Source organism: Xiphophorus couchianus, chromosome 2, assembly GCF_001444195.1.
Source record: "Xiphophorus couchianus chromosome 2, X_couchianus-1.0, whole genome shotgun sequence".
Taxonomy (NCBI): Eukaryota; Metazoa; Chordata; class Actinopteri; order Cyprinodontiformes; family Poeciliidae; genus Xiphophorus; species Xiphophorus couchianus.
This window is the reverse complement of record NC_040229.1, coordinates 28,884,666-28,901,205: the sequence shown is the minus strand read 5'-3', so window position 1 is coordinate 28,901,205 and position 16,540 is coordinate 28,884,666. Positions and strand designations below refer to the sequence as shown.

The following is a 16,540-nucleotide window of genomic DNA, read 5'->3' as shown; positions in this document are numbered from 1 at the left end:
TTTCTTTCATATTTGACGAAAGCCATTTCTCACGAATTATTCTATTTAATCCAAAAAAAAAAGTTTTATAAGTCTGTGATTTTGGCCCTTGTGGCAGAAAATTGTGACACCACTACACAGTTTACCATTTAACTCACCATATCTGAGCCTTTATTAGAAAAAGTGCAGTAGTTTGGTGTGAACACTCTCCCTTTTTTAAAATTTTTTTTATTCATACCTCTCTTCAGGCTCCTCTTGGATGCTGATCGTTCGCACATGAGGGTCGGAGCTGCAGCGCAATCGTTTGGCTGCTCCTTTTTTTTTTTTTTTAATCACAGAAGGAAGCGGCTCAGTCTCCAACTTGACTTTTACATCGATGCTTTATGACAAAAAAAAGCCCACTGGGAATCCAACTGGCTTTCACAATCACTCCCTACCGGCCTGCAGAGCATTATTTATATACCATGATGGCACAATAACCGGAGAGAAAAGTTGGACAACAGCGACATTACATAAACTTCCAAAGCAATCTTGCAAAAAAGCTTTTAGGGAGGTTGTCATGAGGCGCTGCTGTAGGAGGTGGATTGGGTTCTCCGTGACACAACACTCTCCTGTCTGCTGCATATGTCTAGGTGAAGGGGTGAAGGTTGCAATACAGAAGCCTTTTCTTCCAAAGAAAACACTCAGGCTTGTGTAATGTCTCCCAGAACCTGGAGAGAAGGAGAAAGTGTTGTGATTGGACGAAACCGAACCGTAGCGTATGGGTTTTTAGTCGCGTGACATCCTGGTCACCGAGAAATGGTGGCGGTATCATGAGGATGCGGAGTTACTGGGTTTCGCCAAGTAAACTTTCAAACAGCCGTCAGCTTTGGCTCCTGAACTTCATGCTAGAAAGTTGAATCTAACGTTCTTTTAATACATTTTTTTTTAAAGTACAGCAGATAATTGAATATTTCAACAAATTCTTTCACATGTAGATACAAGAAACTATCTGGGTTCCCAGGAGCTTGCTTTTTTTTTGAAAAGGAAAAGAAGAATATACAGTTAGCCACTAAAACATTCAATATGGCCGACATGGTCGTCAAGGGAAATTTATTTTTGGCACTAAAACTGCCAATATCTATTACAGTAGAATGCTCTGCTAAAGCTAAAATCACGTAACTCGCACAACCATTAGCAGACGCTAACGCTAATGGCCCTAAATACGTAAAACAATTTGCGGAAGCTAACGCTAAACCGCTAAACACATAAAATATTTAGTAGAATCTAAGTGCTTAAAACAACCGGCAAAATCGAACGCTAAACCGCTGAACAAATAAAATAATTTTCAGATGCGAATGTTAAAACGCTAAACCCAGAAAACAATTCGTTTAAGCTAATGCTAACCGTTAAGACGATTGTCTCAGTCTGTCACTCATCTTCATCTCCTTCCAGTTGACGACTGGTTTGAGAATCACGAACAGCAAAGTCTTCAGTTTCTGATTGTGCTCCATATTGTTACGTTGAAATTGTACGAACAGGATGAGTTGGAAACGCGTGATGTGGCATAAAGTTCATGGAGGTCGTGGAAATGGGAAACATTTCATGGCAATAACTGGTTTAAGAGATTTTCATCCTGAAATTTAAGTGGCTAATGGTAAATATAAAAATATGTGACCTGAGGGGTGACCATACAATTTTTCCCTCAAATTTGTGTGTTGTTGAATTCTGCAGGACAAACGTCACACTGATGTGAAAAAAGAAAAAGGTTTCTCTTTTGTTTTGTTTTTTAACTTTACACCTCGGTTGAAAATAATGAACTTATTGATCTCCCAAATAACCAGAAGAAAAGAAAAATGTGAGCACGTAGTCTCAAAACACTGCGCAGACGTTACTGCCTCGTTATTTTCACCCTACGGCGACCGTCGTCGCATTTTTCTTCTTCAACAGCTTCTGCCGAATATTTCTCGGCAGCTTTGCCTTCAGACAGGCATCCAGCTCTGCCCCTGCAATCCTCCTCCAGGGAGAGCGTAGATGAGAACACGGTATAAAGCACAGCTGCCCCAGCCGGGCTCCTCAAACTGGACTTTCCGGTTCTCCACCCCGGGCGAACACATTCGAGGGTTCACCATCTGTCCCGGTTACAGAAACGTGAGCAGAATGAGTGACGGCAGCAGAAATTCCTGTTATTTTTTGTTGATTGAGGTTTTAACGCTGGAAGCTTTTGTTGATGTGAAGAGTAAGTGCAAAGACGAGGTCTGAGGACTTGTTGAAGCCACGCCCACATGCCTGGAATAGATTAGATTAGGATGAGTTTGATCGCACTTGCATGGACGGCACACACAGAACAATCTTCATTAACATCATCTTCTCCTTCTACGAGGGCTCTAAAGTGGACAAAAAATTCAGGTCTTTACGATGCAACATTAAAAAAAAAAAAAGATGAATATTTTCATAATTGAGTTTTTAATGGGAAATGTATCCAGTCCAGCTTAACTGAACATATTGGTTGATTTGATTAATTTTAGTTACAAAGAAGTCTCAGAGGGACGTGGTTCATAATATTCATTTCATGGAGACACCAGCTTCTTTCTTTAGAGTTGACTTGAATAAATGTGAGAAACTCTGGTTGAACTATATGAAACCAATCGGATCCTCTTTGAAAATAAACATTTGGATATCGTCACCTTCCTAAATTAATGGCATAAGTTGGGGGTTTTTATTTTCTTTTATTTTTTTATTGTTTTGCCCAAACTGATTTTCTGCCAAAGTCACTTTTGGCAGAAATGACATCATTATTATAGGAAGGTGACGACATTTTTTTTTCTGTTACCAAATTTTTGATTAAAGCTGTATATATATATTTACATATATATATAATTTTTTTTCTGTCTTCTGAAAAATAGACAGAGGATTGCAAATTGGAATGTGAGAGACAGGAACATACTGCCAAAAATGTCAACGACTAGACATTGCATATGTTAACTGTTGTTTGATAAAGTGTAACATAAAAGATAAGTTTCAAAGTAACGGTAGCCTCAGATCATGATGCTGCCACCGCCTTGCTTCACTGGGGGTGTGATGATCCTGCGCCGCTATTTATTGTTGTCTTAGTAACAAACTTTTACTTTCGGGACTCTGAATCAAACTTTAATTCGGGTTTGATCCGACCCCTCCAACGACATTTGGAGATGTTAGCAAGACCTGGATCTTTTCTTTTCTTTTTTTTTAAAGATGCAAATGAGCAAATGTCAGAAACACCATAGTCAAGTCTATTTGTTTTGTATATTTTAGCACCATAGTAGTTCAAAGAGGCGCCGCTTTTACTTAAAAAATAAATTCAGTCTTTTCACCAGAGGTGTGTACACACTCTGAACCTGTGCTAACACACAGAAGCAGAGAACATTTTCTCTCTTACCAAAACACCCCGGGGCTGCTTGTGCTCACCTCTCTGATCCTTTTGTTTTCCAACTCGTACCCGACATCGGCCAGCTTTGACCTTCGTCTGACCCGCCCTGGCCGGCCCAACCCCCCTCTGAGCCTTCCTCATGGTAAAGTCCCTCTGACTTGGACAGGATTGTGGCCCTGCAGCCAGACTTACAGTAAGCAGCTCTGAACAGGAGATTGTCTGGGTTAATAATCAGGAAGGGATGCAGTATGTAAGCTACATTTTCAAACGGGTTTTGCTTTTACTGGTGTAATAGTTGAGTGGGAATCAGTTCAGGGGAGCAATTATGCACTTTTTGAGATGTATGTGGTTGCATTATATTCCCACCCTCCCCAAAAAAGCTGTTAAATATGGAAAATACTGACTAGAAATAATTTTTCCACCGTCGTTTTGGCGCTCCCGCTAATGTAGCACCCACATTTGTTGCATATAGTACATAGCCCACTGAGTTAGTTAACCTGTGGAAACTGTCCTAGCTTGATCTGTGGTACATTTTTTAAAATAATACATATCAACTCCTATCAGAACCTCGTAACAGTAGGCCATTCAATGAGAGAAGCAAATGTTGATGGTAACTCTGAAGGAGCTGCAGATGCTACTAAGAGGAAGTTCTTCCTCAATTGACGAACGTCACGTTTTACCTTTGACACTCAATGTAGGACAGATTGCTGGACTTTTTTTTGATCAGATGTAATGATTCTCCTGAACAGAACCGATTCAAAAACAAAGACAGAGTACCGCATTCAGCAGCATCGGCCGTGACAATAAATGGCTCATGTTGATTGTTTTATAGAAAATAATAGAGAGCTTTTTTTTACTTTTTGGTTTGTTTGTTTCTGATGCTGCCTTTCACAAAACCGGACTCTGTTGAAAAAATGGCTTAAGTTTGTGGCAAAGAGTTTATCCAAAATGGAAACGGATGGTAAATTGACGGACACTTTGGGGCAAATTGAGCCGTTGCTATGACAGGAATAAGACTGTCAGACAGCAACATTCTTCAGTCAGAGGCTCCTTTAAAGTCGTTGCAAATCTGACTGCTACTGGAGATACCTTACTGCCCCACAACATCACCATCCACAGCAGCTCTCTAAAGATGCTTGCTATGAGTTAGGGCAAAATTTAATTTCCCTTTTGAATTAATTTAAGTATTTTTGAATCGAATTGAATTTGAACTCCGCCGAGTGGTTTTTGTTTGGCCCTTTTATACCAAGACAGTTGAGAACAGTAGACTCAGAAAATGTTAGAAGTTTTCTGTCTTTTTTTTTTTTTCTATGCACCTTAGTTTGTCTTGTCATATGTTGTTGATGCACAATGATTTACAAAAGTCGCTGTTTTCGGCAAAAATCAAACAACTTTTCTGATTATTTAAAATGTATTATTTAGTTTATTGTCGAGCAGTCAAATAAAAAGAAATCACTAATTTCTTTTGCATTTTTGAGGACAAAAGTTTAATTCTTTTTAAACTCTTATTTTTTGGAAGTTCAATTTGAGTCCTTTAAGTTGACAATTTTTATGTGGCTACTAGGAGAAGAACCTCCCAAGGACACCAGGCCCGCTGTGACATATCAACATCATTCTTTTGCAAGCACAGGGATGCTGGACACAAATGCATGCCACACATTTCAGATTTTTATCCATAAAAACCTAACCCATCTATTTTCCTCCACCTCAAAAAATCTTTGCACCACTTTGTGTTGGTCTAACGCATTCTAACCCATTCTAGTCCGTGATAAGAAAGTCACAAATGTGCATAAGTTTGTAACGCGTCAATAATTTAACTTTGACAATGACGTTATAAAACGCAGACCAGCGATTGAGTGAAATGACGTTTCTGATCTGAAATGTGAGTTCTGCTTTCCAGTTGAGTCAGCAGATTTGTCCCTTTGGCCTGCAGCCGCTTCGTGAAAGAACACGCTAACGGCAGCTTCTGTTTCGAGCCCCTTTTCTTTTTAGTGTGCAGGAACATTTGGGCCTTTTGTTGTACTCTGTGAACTTAGCTGGGTGGCAAATTAGTGCTTTTCCGTCACCAAGCCCGTGTGCTGCATGCCTCTCCGCGAACACGTGGGCCGGTTTGGCAGCCCGATAGGGGGAACTCGGTGCTCCAGCGTCACGCTGGAAAATGAAACAAGATACACACAGCTGTCTTTGAGAGGACAAATCTCTCTCTCTGCTTCATGTTGTTCCTGTCTTTGTTTTAGAGATCGGACCAATCAGGCCACTTCGTACTCTGTTGTTCAGCGGTGCAGGAAATTCCTTACTGGTTTGTGAAATTTAGGAGCCCCTGTTTCTTTCTTCTTCTTTTTTTTAACCTGTTTTGTCACCCAAAACCCTCCTGAAGTCATTGATTTATTGTTGTGTCGTTGTCTTTTTTTTATTGCTGTTTCATCTCTTCAACTTAAATAGTTTTTATAGCTGAAATGTGTTGGTTTAAAGGTAATAGGAGTCAGTTTTTTTGTCAGTTTTGTGACATATGTGCAATTCTTCCTTCCAGTCTTGTTACTTTAGCCCCACATCTGTGAAGTGATAAAGCTCGCAGCGATTTCTTCACTCGGACGTTTATAACTTGGATGAACTTTGGGACTTTTTGTAGTGGTGGTCTGCTTGATCCTCCGGACTGATTTGGAAATGAGTTGGAAAAAAAATAAATAGAAAGTTGCAAAAGGCAGACAGCACTTGGCTCAGAACTAAAATGTTGGGAGTTTTTTTTTTTTTTTTTTTTTTTAACTGAACATCTGGTGAAACATCTGCAAAGAGCAGGGGAGAAAACTGGAGTCAAGTATGGAGTTTTTATTGTTGTAATAAATAGCAGCGACAGCCATGTTAGTTTTAGGAATTAGAAAAATGTGTCTCGTGGGAAAGCTAATTTTTTAAGGACATTTTAACTAGCTTAAACTTATGACAGCGTATTAGGGTAATTGTAGATGGGGGGGGGAAATGGAGTATATTTCCATCAAAATTTGAAAGTGCTCAACTTTTGAAACTCAGAAAATTTCTGCAATTAATCTAAAAATGTCTTCTTTTTTTGGCACAAATTTACTCTTACTTTTTTTGTCTTATCTACTGCAGACTTTTTTTGTCTAAAAAACCCCCCTACATTTCAGAAAAAAAAGTAACAGGTTTTCTAGTACCTGTTCATAAGGTTTAGTAGGAAATGTTGTATTTGTTGTTTTTGCACACATTTGTTTGCATTTTGTCCCCATTTCCTCAATCAAACATGCGGTTGCTATGCTAGCTGCCCGGAGCTGAAAAGTTAGGACAATTCCAAGGACCCCTGGAAATTTGTTTGGGTGGGGGGGGGTTTCTAGAAATAGAAAAAAATCGAGGGCCCTGTTAATAACAAAATTAATATTAATATCATGTTTTTAAAATATTTTTTTTTAGCAGTAAAATATAATTTTCCCATCCCAGACCAAAGAGCACACGTCTATATTTCCCTGAACCCCCCCTGGATCTGCACAAAATGGTTCGTTCCTGCTCAGCGCGCGTGACGTGACGGTGTTCAGCAGCAGTCAGTAGGAGACAAGAACTAGTTTGGCTGTTTCTATGCTGCTAAGAAAAATGATAGTCAGGTTTTCAAAAAAACAGAGAGAAGGAGAGAGAAAAGGAACGTTCTCTATCCTCAATCTGTAACCCCGTTTTTCTCTGAGAGGTGGGTAGACTGTGTGAGATTATCATCCATTTAGCATAGTTAGCTTAGCTACAGACTACTGTTTGCCTCCATTCATTTAATGAATGAAGGAACAAATCTACCAACATATTCATATGTTTAACTTGTCCCTGTACTTTTTATTCCACGTAACAACAGGTGAGTCAGTGAGCAGCAGCTCTGATACCAGCATAACTCCCTCTTGCTCCCCCTGTCCCAGTGAAAAAGGTGAGCAACGCTCTGTTCAATGACAACCTAGTTAGCATCATTCCAGAGAGGCTATGTGGATTTTTTTCTTCTTCTGTCTTTCTGCTCTTTTTAGGATTACACAACAACAAAAATATATTTATTACTGACAGAAATTATTATCTTTATAAAAAGATCATTTAAAAAATAGCCTCCTGTCAGTCCAGATAGTCCTACATAACATGCTGACAACTTTTTAACAAATATGGAGAAAACATACTTTTTTGTTAAAGTTATATTTCTGCTGCTTGAACAAAATGCATATCAGTTTTGAGAAGTCTGGATTGCTTTATGTTTATTTTGCATGTTGCCTATGACTGTTGCTGGTGGGGAGAGACGCTAAAACTAATTAAAAATTAAGCAACCTACTTGCATACTGTATGCATACTGTTGCATTTAAATTCACTAGCAGTAAATATTGTGCTAGTTATCAGTATTGGACCAAAGAAAGCAAGGCTGTTGCAATCCTTTAAAATTGTGTCTCTTCTGATGGGTCAGATAGACTCAAGAAATAGTAACAACAGCTGCGAAGGGGGGGCCACTTTAATTTTTTGTCATGGGGCCCAAGATTCCTGCTAGCTGCTCTGGCTAAATTACACGAGTGCATCAGTAGCTTTCCATCTCTTCAACCCAAACTGTTTTCTTGGAAGGAAATAGTTTTTTTTCTTCACTTTCACAAGTTCTCAGTTTTTAAGTAGGTACTTATTTTGATATTAAACTAGGGGAAAGTGTTAATGAGGGTAGATTTGTAGCAGGATTGTTCTGTAATCTTACTGCTAGTAATTGCACATAGCAAGGCCAGGCATCAGCTGGTATAAAAGTTCTCTGCCATGACCTTGAGACGTTTGCGTCCCAAACAAGTTTTCTATTGTTTGTAATATCTCCACTTAGTCAAATTGGAGTTTGTTAAATAGTGGTAAATGAAAAATTTTTTAGAGACTGGGAACATTTCAGTCATCAAAAGATCGTTAAAAAGTATTTCAAACACAATTTGAGGTTTATTAAATCTCTACTCTTTTTGTAAAACCTAAACATTTATTTTGTCCCTGTCTGTAATAATTAGGCTCGTCACTGAAACACATTTTGCTGGACGATAAATTGTCCCAGAGGTTATTGCGGTCAGTGCCTCCAAATCCGAGGCCATGGTCTTGAGCCGGAAAAGGGTAGAGTGCCTTCTCCGGGTCAGGGGGGGTGTCCTGCCCCAAGTGGAGGAGTTTAAGTATCTCGGGATCTTGTTCACGAATGGGGGAAGAAGGGAGCGGGAGATCGACAGGCGGATTGGCGCAGCGTCTGCTGTCAAGCGGGCGCTGTACCGGTCCGTCGTGGTGAAGAGAGAGCTGAGCCAAAAAGCGAAGCTCTCGATTTACCGGTCGATCTACGTTCCCACCCTCATCTATGGTCATGAGCTTTGGGTCATGACCGAAAGAACGAGATTGCGGATACAAGCGGCCGAAATGGGTTTTCTCCGTAGGGTGGCTGGGCTCTCCCTTAGAGATAGGGTGAGAAGCTCAGTCATCCGGGAGGGACTCAGAGTAGAGCTGCTGCTCCTTCACATCGAGAGGAGCCAGTTGAGGTGGCTTGGGCATCTGGTCAGGATGCCTCCTGGACGCCTCCCTGGTGAGGTGTTCCGGGCACGTCCCACCGGGAGGAGGCCCCGGGGAAGACCCAGGACACGCTGGAGGGACTATGTCTCTCGGCTGGCCTGGGAACGCCTCGGGATTCCCCCGGAGGAACTGGAAGAAGTGGCTGGGGAGAGGGAAGTCTGGGCCTCCCTTCTGAAGCTGCTACCCCCGCGACCCGACCTCGGATAAGCGGAAGAAGATGGATGGATGGATGGATGGATGGGTTATTGCGGTAAGCGAGAATATTGCTGATTCGAGACCATTTCCAAGTAACGTGGCGTTAATGGTATAATAAAGCAAGAACACATTCTCAAAGGTCATTAATCTTTCAATTCTAATGAACATTAAAACGTGAAACTGAAAGAGATCTTAAACATCCAAAATAAATAAATAAAACAACAGAAACAACAAATCAAATGAATTTGTGACGTCTCTGTAAACAAATGTCTGTCGCTGTAAGTCTGAGCTGAGATTGTTGACCAGCTCTGTCTTCCTGCCACATTTCCCACTTTATTTGCTCTTTATTGAAACACTTTGCCCGCTTCCCCAAAAACAAACCCCTACGGTCTGGGCCGGCTGCTGCTCCAAAACAATTTCCTACTCTTGATAACGGCAATCTGAGATTTTCATTCATCTGCTGTTGTGAGTCCACAACAGTGGCACACGCAGGCCAACTTTCCACCACGTAATGATGTGCTATAAACAGGCGGCGTTGGGGGGGAGGGAGTGGGTGGCAACGGAGGGGAGCGACGGGCAGGTCACCGCAGACCCCTCAGGTAACCTGACACGGTCACACCGCGGCCTGTCCTCTGACAGCCCAGTCAGCTTGTACGCTCACCCCACTGGTGAGAACATTTCGGGCAGTGAACACGTTGTCAGCGCAGAGGTCAGGGTCCACCGGCGGTGAGGTTGGTGGGGTGGGGGCGTTTATGTAACTCTGTTTATTTCTCCGCTGAGGGCGGCGGTGGATGCAGGTCATATTGACAGGCAATAAGACCGCTACTCTCAGCTAGCACTTCGAAAACACGTGTTGGACGCTAGTTAAAACCAGCTTGTTGATTTATGTGGCAGGCGAGGCTTGACGTGACATAATTGTCACAATTCAAATGCATCATTTTTGATGCATCTTTGAAGTGTTGGTAGAAGTTTTTGAAAACTTTTCTCACATCATTTCAATTGTCCCAAGTGTTAAATGGTGGTCCATAAACTGGGATATTATTAGAAGATAAATCAATTCCGTAATTTGGTAAAAGAATTATTCATTTTATTTCCATTCGTCACTCACAGAGGGATGCACTTCTTAAATTTTGTTTTATGTTCTTTGTGACGAGTTTGGTTTACAAGTAATATAAAGGCAAAATTAGTTTAACAAAAAAAGGAAATTGTGCAAGATGCAACATAAAAGTATGTGCTGGGCGTAATATTTGGTCCCTTTGCTGCATCAGTGTGGTCTGTTGCAGTGTTGAGATGTTAAGGAAGCCCAGGTTGGTTTTATGACAGCCTTTACTGTCTGCATTGTCGGGTCTTGTGGCTCTAATCTTCCTGGACTCAACACTGCATTGCTTCTCTAAGGGGTTTTCGATTAGAACAGCTGGCCAATTAAGAACCGGGATAGTGTTTTTCACTAAAGCAGGTATTGGTTCCTTTATCGGTGTGAACAAGTTACAAGTTTTGCAGGAAAATAAAAAGAGCATTTCCATACAGTGATTCAGTGAAGGCTTTTCGCCGAGGACACTTTTCCACTTTCCTCCCGACTTTGAGAACTTCATTTCAAAATGAAACCCACTTGGTAGCACCACTGCTATTTTCCTCATCAAACCAGGTGAGAAACTTCTGACCACGCTGGTGAAGGAGCGGCTTTACGCAAGAAATGTAGCTCATGTTGTGAGTGGCGGCTCCTGAAGCCTCTGTCACTAAACACTTCAAGACAGGAATAAGGCACCAACTTGGCCAGGGGGGCATTAAAGTATACCCATCGTTACACTGATTCCTCAGCATCAAATAACTTCCATTTTGAGTCCTTAAAAGTAAAATACATGTAGTTCATATTATAACTAACAAGCATGGGGTCTTCAAGTGTAATATCAGCTCTTCGCCGTGTGTTTAAACCATACATTTCCTATTGAAAGGATTCTATCATCTCTTTTTTGTATTGTGGCTCATTTGCCACAAAAAAACCCCATAAAAAACACCCCACACATAATAAAGCCAAGTGTCAATTACCCTGGCTGTACTTTGCTCAGTCTCCATAACGATAAAAGGGCCTGCTTGCCAGTATATCAAAGTGAAGTGATAAGGCTTGGGTTGAATGTTTACTGTCCAGACTGAACTCATACTGTGGACTCTTCAGACACATGGACAGCCCTATCGGCCCCTCTTCCTTCTGTTTTGTCCCTCGGGGTCCTTCCTCTCACAGGCTTGGTGGGACTCAGGCCACAAGATAGATGGATTGAACATTAACTTGTGGCCCCTTCATGCAGTCAGACATATGGACCGACAATGAAGCATTGTACAAGCTCTTCTAAGCATGTAGACGTCATGCAGTCAGGGATTTAACGCTGGATAGAAAACGTGAAACTCTTTGATTAACTAAGGTAAGATGGTTGTACTTCCCGACGCGCCTTTTATCGCTTCTCGTTTGCCAAAATAGGTTGTCTTTGCCCAGGGTGGAATGACTGTGTTCACGGGGGAAGCTCACACTTTAAATATGCCGGTGTGCATTACGTGCGTGGATGTTTAGCGTTGAGTAAATACTTTGATTCAACTCAAGTCGATGAATCAAGAAAGTCAAGAATCGGAAGGGTGCATCGCCTTTTAGGGTTTTACAAACTTCACATCAAAAACATATGCAACAGTGTCAGCATTGTTTTTATTTCTCAATCTCAAGAACATTTCAGCAATATACCTGAAGTGAGTAGTATTTATTTGAGTTGAATAGTGCTCGTTTTTTGAAGAAAAAACACGAGCAAACGCCGGTGACAGAAGTTCAGAATTACGGCGTTACCAAAGTGCCTTAAATTCATCAGTTCTTGGAGATGATGAAATAATCTATAATCATCAACCTCTCTAGACATATGGCCATCTGTAGAGATTTAAAGTGATCTACAATTACTCTTTAAACTGAGGGTGCAATCCTTGTTGAAGACGTTTACTTTCCTAAAGGTCCACATTCACATTTTGAGCTAGTTTGTGTCTCTTTGTGCTGGGGAACCAAGCAGCTGTCTTCATGCCAGTGTCACACTATGACTACTTCTATCTGTAGTAGAGTTTAAAAGCTGTCCTGTTTCGTCTGTAGATGAATATTGTGTGGGCTATACATAGAAACCCATCAAATTTAGCCTTTGCTTGCACGGACAGCGATATGATTATCGGTTTAGACTGCCAATTCAAAGTTTAACCTGTTGTACAGTAAACCATCCACAGGCCTTTGTGAGTATTTTTTTTTCTATACATGATTCCAGAATTGATAATTGGTCAATTATTCTTTAAGTGTGCCAAATCAAGCCTCTCACCTCTGGTTTTGAACTCACTCGATGTATTTGTTGGAGTCGTGCCTACTCTTTGTCAAATTCTAAGCTAATCAGTGAGCACTGCATCCCTTAGCAGTCTTGGCTTAGTTGGCACAAACATGTAAATCTGTTAGGCAAAAACCTTTATGCAACCTTAACCAATCACTCACTGTCCTGCTACTAAATGACATTGGATGACATTCCTCTCCATATGTGTGTCTGTCTTCAAACCACATCAACTAAACCTCTCCGGACTCCAGCTAATCTGCTCTGTGTGTGTTTACATTCCTCTGCATGTTGGTGGAAACATGAGGCTAGCTTGGTCTGTTATCAGGTGGTGGGAGGTGTCATGAGTTCAGTTATGAACATGTGTTTTGTATAAATTTTCAGGTGAAAACGGTTATTATGAAACAACATTTTCATACCCCTTAAAGTTTTTTCAATTTCACATCACTATGTGATGGCCCATTACTTACTCCTTTGTTTACTTCCTATTTATTTTTTGTATTTATTTATTTTTGGCATGGATTTCTATTCAATGCTCTTTTATCTGATACTGCCGATGTTTCATGCGGTGAAACATCCCCGCTGTGACACATGGCGATAAAAGCTAGTTGTCCTTTTGCATTTTGTCACATAAAATTCCAATAAAATTGAATGAATCGAAGTTTGCTGTGGTAATGTGAAAAAATGTTTATTTATTTGTCTCGTCCCAATCAGTTGATTATTAATGGACAGTTATATTTATGAATTTTAGTCAAAACTCTTTATTTTTCGTCCCTTGAAGAAGTACCGGCAGAGAGGGCTGGGCAATAAAACGATAATGATGCGTTTCATCTCTATGGCGTCAATCACTCGCTCTTTGGTTACCTAGCAACGACCTGTTGCGTAACATGCGCAGTAGCAGTTTCATGTTGCCTCCAACATACTCGGACATGCTTCCTTCGGAGGACTGCGCCTGCTCGAGGCGGACTCAAAGCGAATGTCCACCGGACAATTTGTGCGAAAAGGTAAACTTTTTTTTTTTTTACACAACCGCGAACGCTTGCTCATTGACACACTTATAAATATGATGCATTAAATATTAAATTTATTATGTCTCCTGGACCTATTTGGGCTAGAAACCCAACTCGCTCATAAAGCTTGGTAATCATTAGGATAGTGGGGAAGGAAGGAATTAGTCAGGAGAAATCCCGTCAACCGGTACACTCGCTCCTTTATGAAATCTCAGCCGTCTGCCGCCAGCGCCCGACTTTCACAGAAATGCTGAATATGTGAGAGCAGTTTCATGCTTTGCCACTGTTCCCCATAAGTGCTTAAAAGTAAAAAAAGACGGAGGTGGAGGGAAAGGGAAAAAATGAGGACAACAGCTCAATTGTGGATAAAAGAGGAAATAAATTTGAACTGCGACAAATTACAGGACAAGCTAAGGTTCATCTAAACGTGGTGACATGACAGACAGTAATTTTAACAACATCTTTTGGTTTCACACTTCTCTCATTTGATTTTCTTTGCAGTGTCTGATGAAAATGGATAACTTAAGACTAACAAGCAAATGTTTAGGGGCTACACTTATTTATCTACGGAGTATTCCTGCTGCCACTTCTTCATGGATGTCCAGTGCTCTCTGTAGCTCTCTCCATCTTCACGTCGAGCTGTTCGGCAGAGTTCGTCAGCTAAACATACCAACCTATCAAGTCTCGTCAAACCGATGTCGCAGTATACATGTCACTGGGCCAGTGACATGTATACCTAAATACAGTCATAGTGTCATATTAAAATGGGAAGTACCACAGCGCATGATGTCATTCATCATTGGTTATATTTATTAACATTTAAGAAATGGTATTATGTTCTGGTATACAAAGTCTTAGTGCATTATGCATCAGTTCCTCATTCTGTCTGTTGTCTATGCTTTGACACACTTCACTGTGTAGATCTTATACATAGATTGAACATCTTACAGAAGTATAAAACCATTATATGATACTAATAATGCAGATTAGATTTCTCTGTGCTCTGCCGATTCAGGTTCATCACCATTTGGTGTCTTACTCACTAGGGCTGAATTAACCAGTACGGTATTAGTTCATGAGCACTTGTAGATAAAAATGCAATACTCTGTGCCGTTAATGCTGATAAAGATATTGGTCACTTACCTTCACACCCAAATGAAATTGAGTGACATCCCATTCTTACTCCATAGGCAGAATTTCCCCCATAAAACCTACCAAGCCAGGTGGTAGGGACGCTAAGGCAGTCCACCAGCGGCCCACTGCGTTTTTGTACAAAAGAAATGTTAAAAGTTACAAAAGTTCAGAGGTTCACGGGCAGGCATCATAATCTGGAAATAATAGCGTGCGAGGCCAATGGGCAGGGACGATTGGTGCGCATCCCCCTCGTGCCCAGTGTAATGCATCAGCTATAAACTTAACTGAACCCATCTTCACTGTCACTTTGTATTAAAAACTCCATCTAAAACAAACAAACAATGCTTGGCCTAGTGGGGATGCAAGTAAAGCCTGGTGGCCCACCAGGCTTATAACACACTGGAGAAAACCCAGGTAGTGTTTTATATGATGTTAGCCGACTCTTTATAGCTGTAACAGCTTCAACTCTTTTTGGACGCCTTCCCACAAGGTTTAGGCTTGTTTTGATAGGAATTTATGATTTGTTTTCCAGAGTTGCATTTGTGAAGCCAGACACTGATGTTGGACGAGGAAGGTCTGTCTCGTAGACTCGTCCATTTGATTGCCAGACAGAGAGGCAATTGAGAGAGAGAGTACGTCTCCCACTGCTGTAAAGTCCAATGGCGTCATGCAAAGCAAGATTGATTTTTCATTGCTCTTGGTGATTTAAGCCTTCGCTACAGATGCTTGGCCATGAAAACCTATTCTATGTAGTTCCCCATGCAATGTTCTTGAGCTAGTCTGATTTGTAGCTACTGGCGTTGACAATGACGGCGCATTGTCAACGAACCGTCTTCACCTCGTCGTCCATCGACAATGCAGTGTGGTTTCCATGGCTGTTAGGTGACTGATTTGCTGTTGTTGCTGTTGTTCCCATTGGTTTCCTATTTGCTATAATACAAATAACATTTGGCTGTTGTATGATTGGTAGTGAGTACGTTGTTGACTGGATTTAATGTGCAGGTGACTTTCTATCACATTACCACACAGGAATTCATCTAACTTTATCTAGAAAAATTCAAGATGTGAAAAGAAAAGAAATTCCCTTCCTCTATTTTTCCAGGTATAAAATTGTCCTGCAAGACAAAGAGAAAATCCCACAATCCCATGAGATGGCGAAAATAAACATCGAATACATCATCATTGGTGTACGTGCCAGTATGTTTTAGTCTTATCTGTCTGAATAATCTTTCTTTCTCCTCTCTTCTGATTTCTGGCCTTTAGTCTCATGTGTGACGGCGCCACCAGCACGCTCCTCCATCACAATGGTCGACATAGAGAGCCACTACCAGCCCCCGTCTCCGCTGGAGGATTCGGTGCTGGATGGTCCCCTGTGTGGTGATGACGATTTCATGGGCAGCATGGAGGCGCTTCAGGACATTCCCTCATCCATTGACGAGGATGCCCTCAGCTCCCTCGACGTCCCAGAATACCAATCCTCCCACAATGGGTCTGAAGGTTCCAGTATCCTAGGTAACGCAAGCAGAAGAGTCCTCCACACTTACGTTTTTGCACGATGGTCAAGAAGTTCAATATTCCTCTCTTCTGACCTTAGCACCTTTTTCATACCTACACGGGAGGTGAAAAAATGCAAACGGGACTTCCCATGGCTTTAGCATCTCTTTAGGTTTTTATTTTTATACTAAAAAAAACATGCATTCTTCTTTTTCACAGTTTCACAATTATGCACTACTTTGAGTTGGTTGGTCAAATCCAATTAAAATACACAAAAAACATGGTTGTGGGCTTGTTCAAGGGGTATAAATGGCCCTTGTTCTGGTCCCTTGTAATATTTTTGATAACATTATTGAAACAGCAGTTTTTTAAAATGTTCCCCATTTTTCCCTTATCTATGCCAATTAAATGTTCATAGAACAGGGCGGCATTCTTAAAAAGTTTTAAGTTCATGTATCTAAACTTAA

General features: G+C 41.0%; 1 protein-coding gene across 3 annotated transcripts in view; it reads left to right on the top strand.

Annotated features, from left to right (window-relative positions):
• pparab (peroxisome proliferator-activated receptor alpha b) overlaps window positions 1–16,540 on the top strand; it is a 75,871-nt gene that overhangs the window by 39,190 nt on the left and 20,141 nt on the right. The window contains exons 1-2 of one of the 3 annotated variants that reach the window (XM_028035676.1): window positions 7,212–7,280; window positions 15,843–16,091. In XM_028035676.1, coding sequence (XP_027891477.1) covers window positions 15,884–16,091 — 208 coding nt within the window. In that variant the 5' untranslated portion in view covers window positions 7,212–7,280; window positions 15,843–15,883. Of the gene's footprint in view, window positions 1–7,211; window positions 7,281–15,842; window positions 16,092–16,540 lie in introns of those variants that run through there. The other 2 variants (XM_028035668.1, XM_028035685.1) reach the window with 2 other exon arrangements.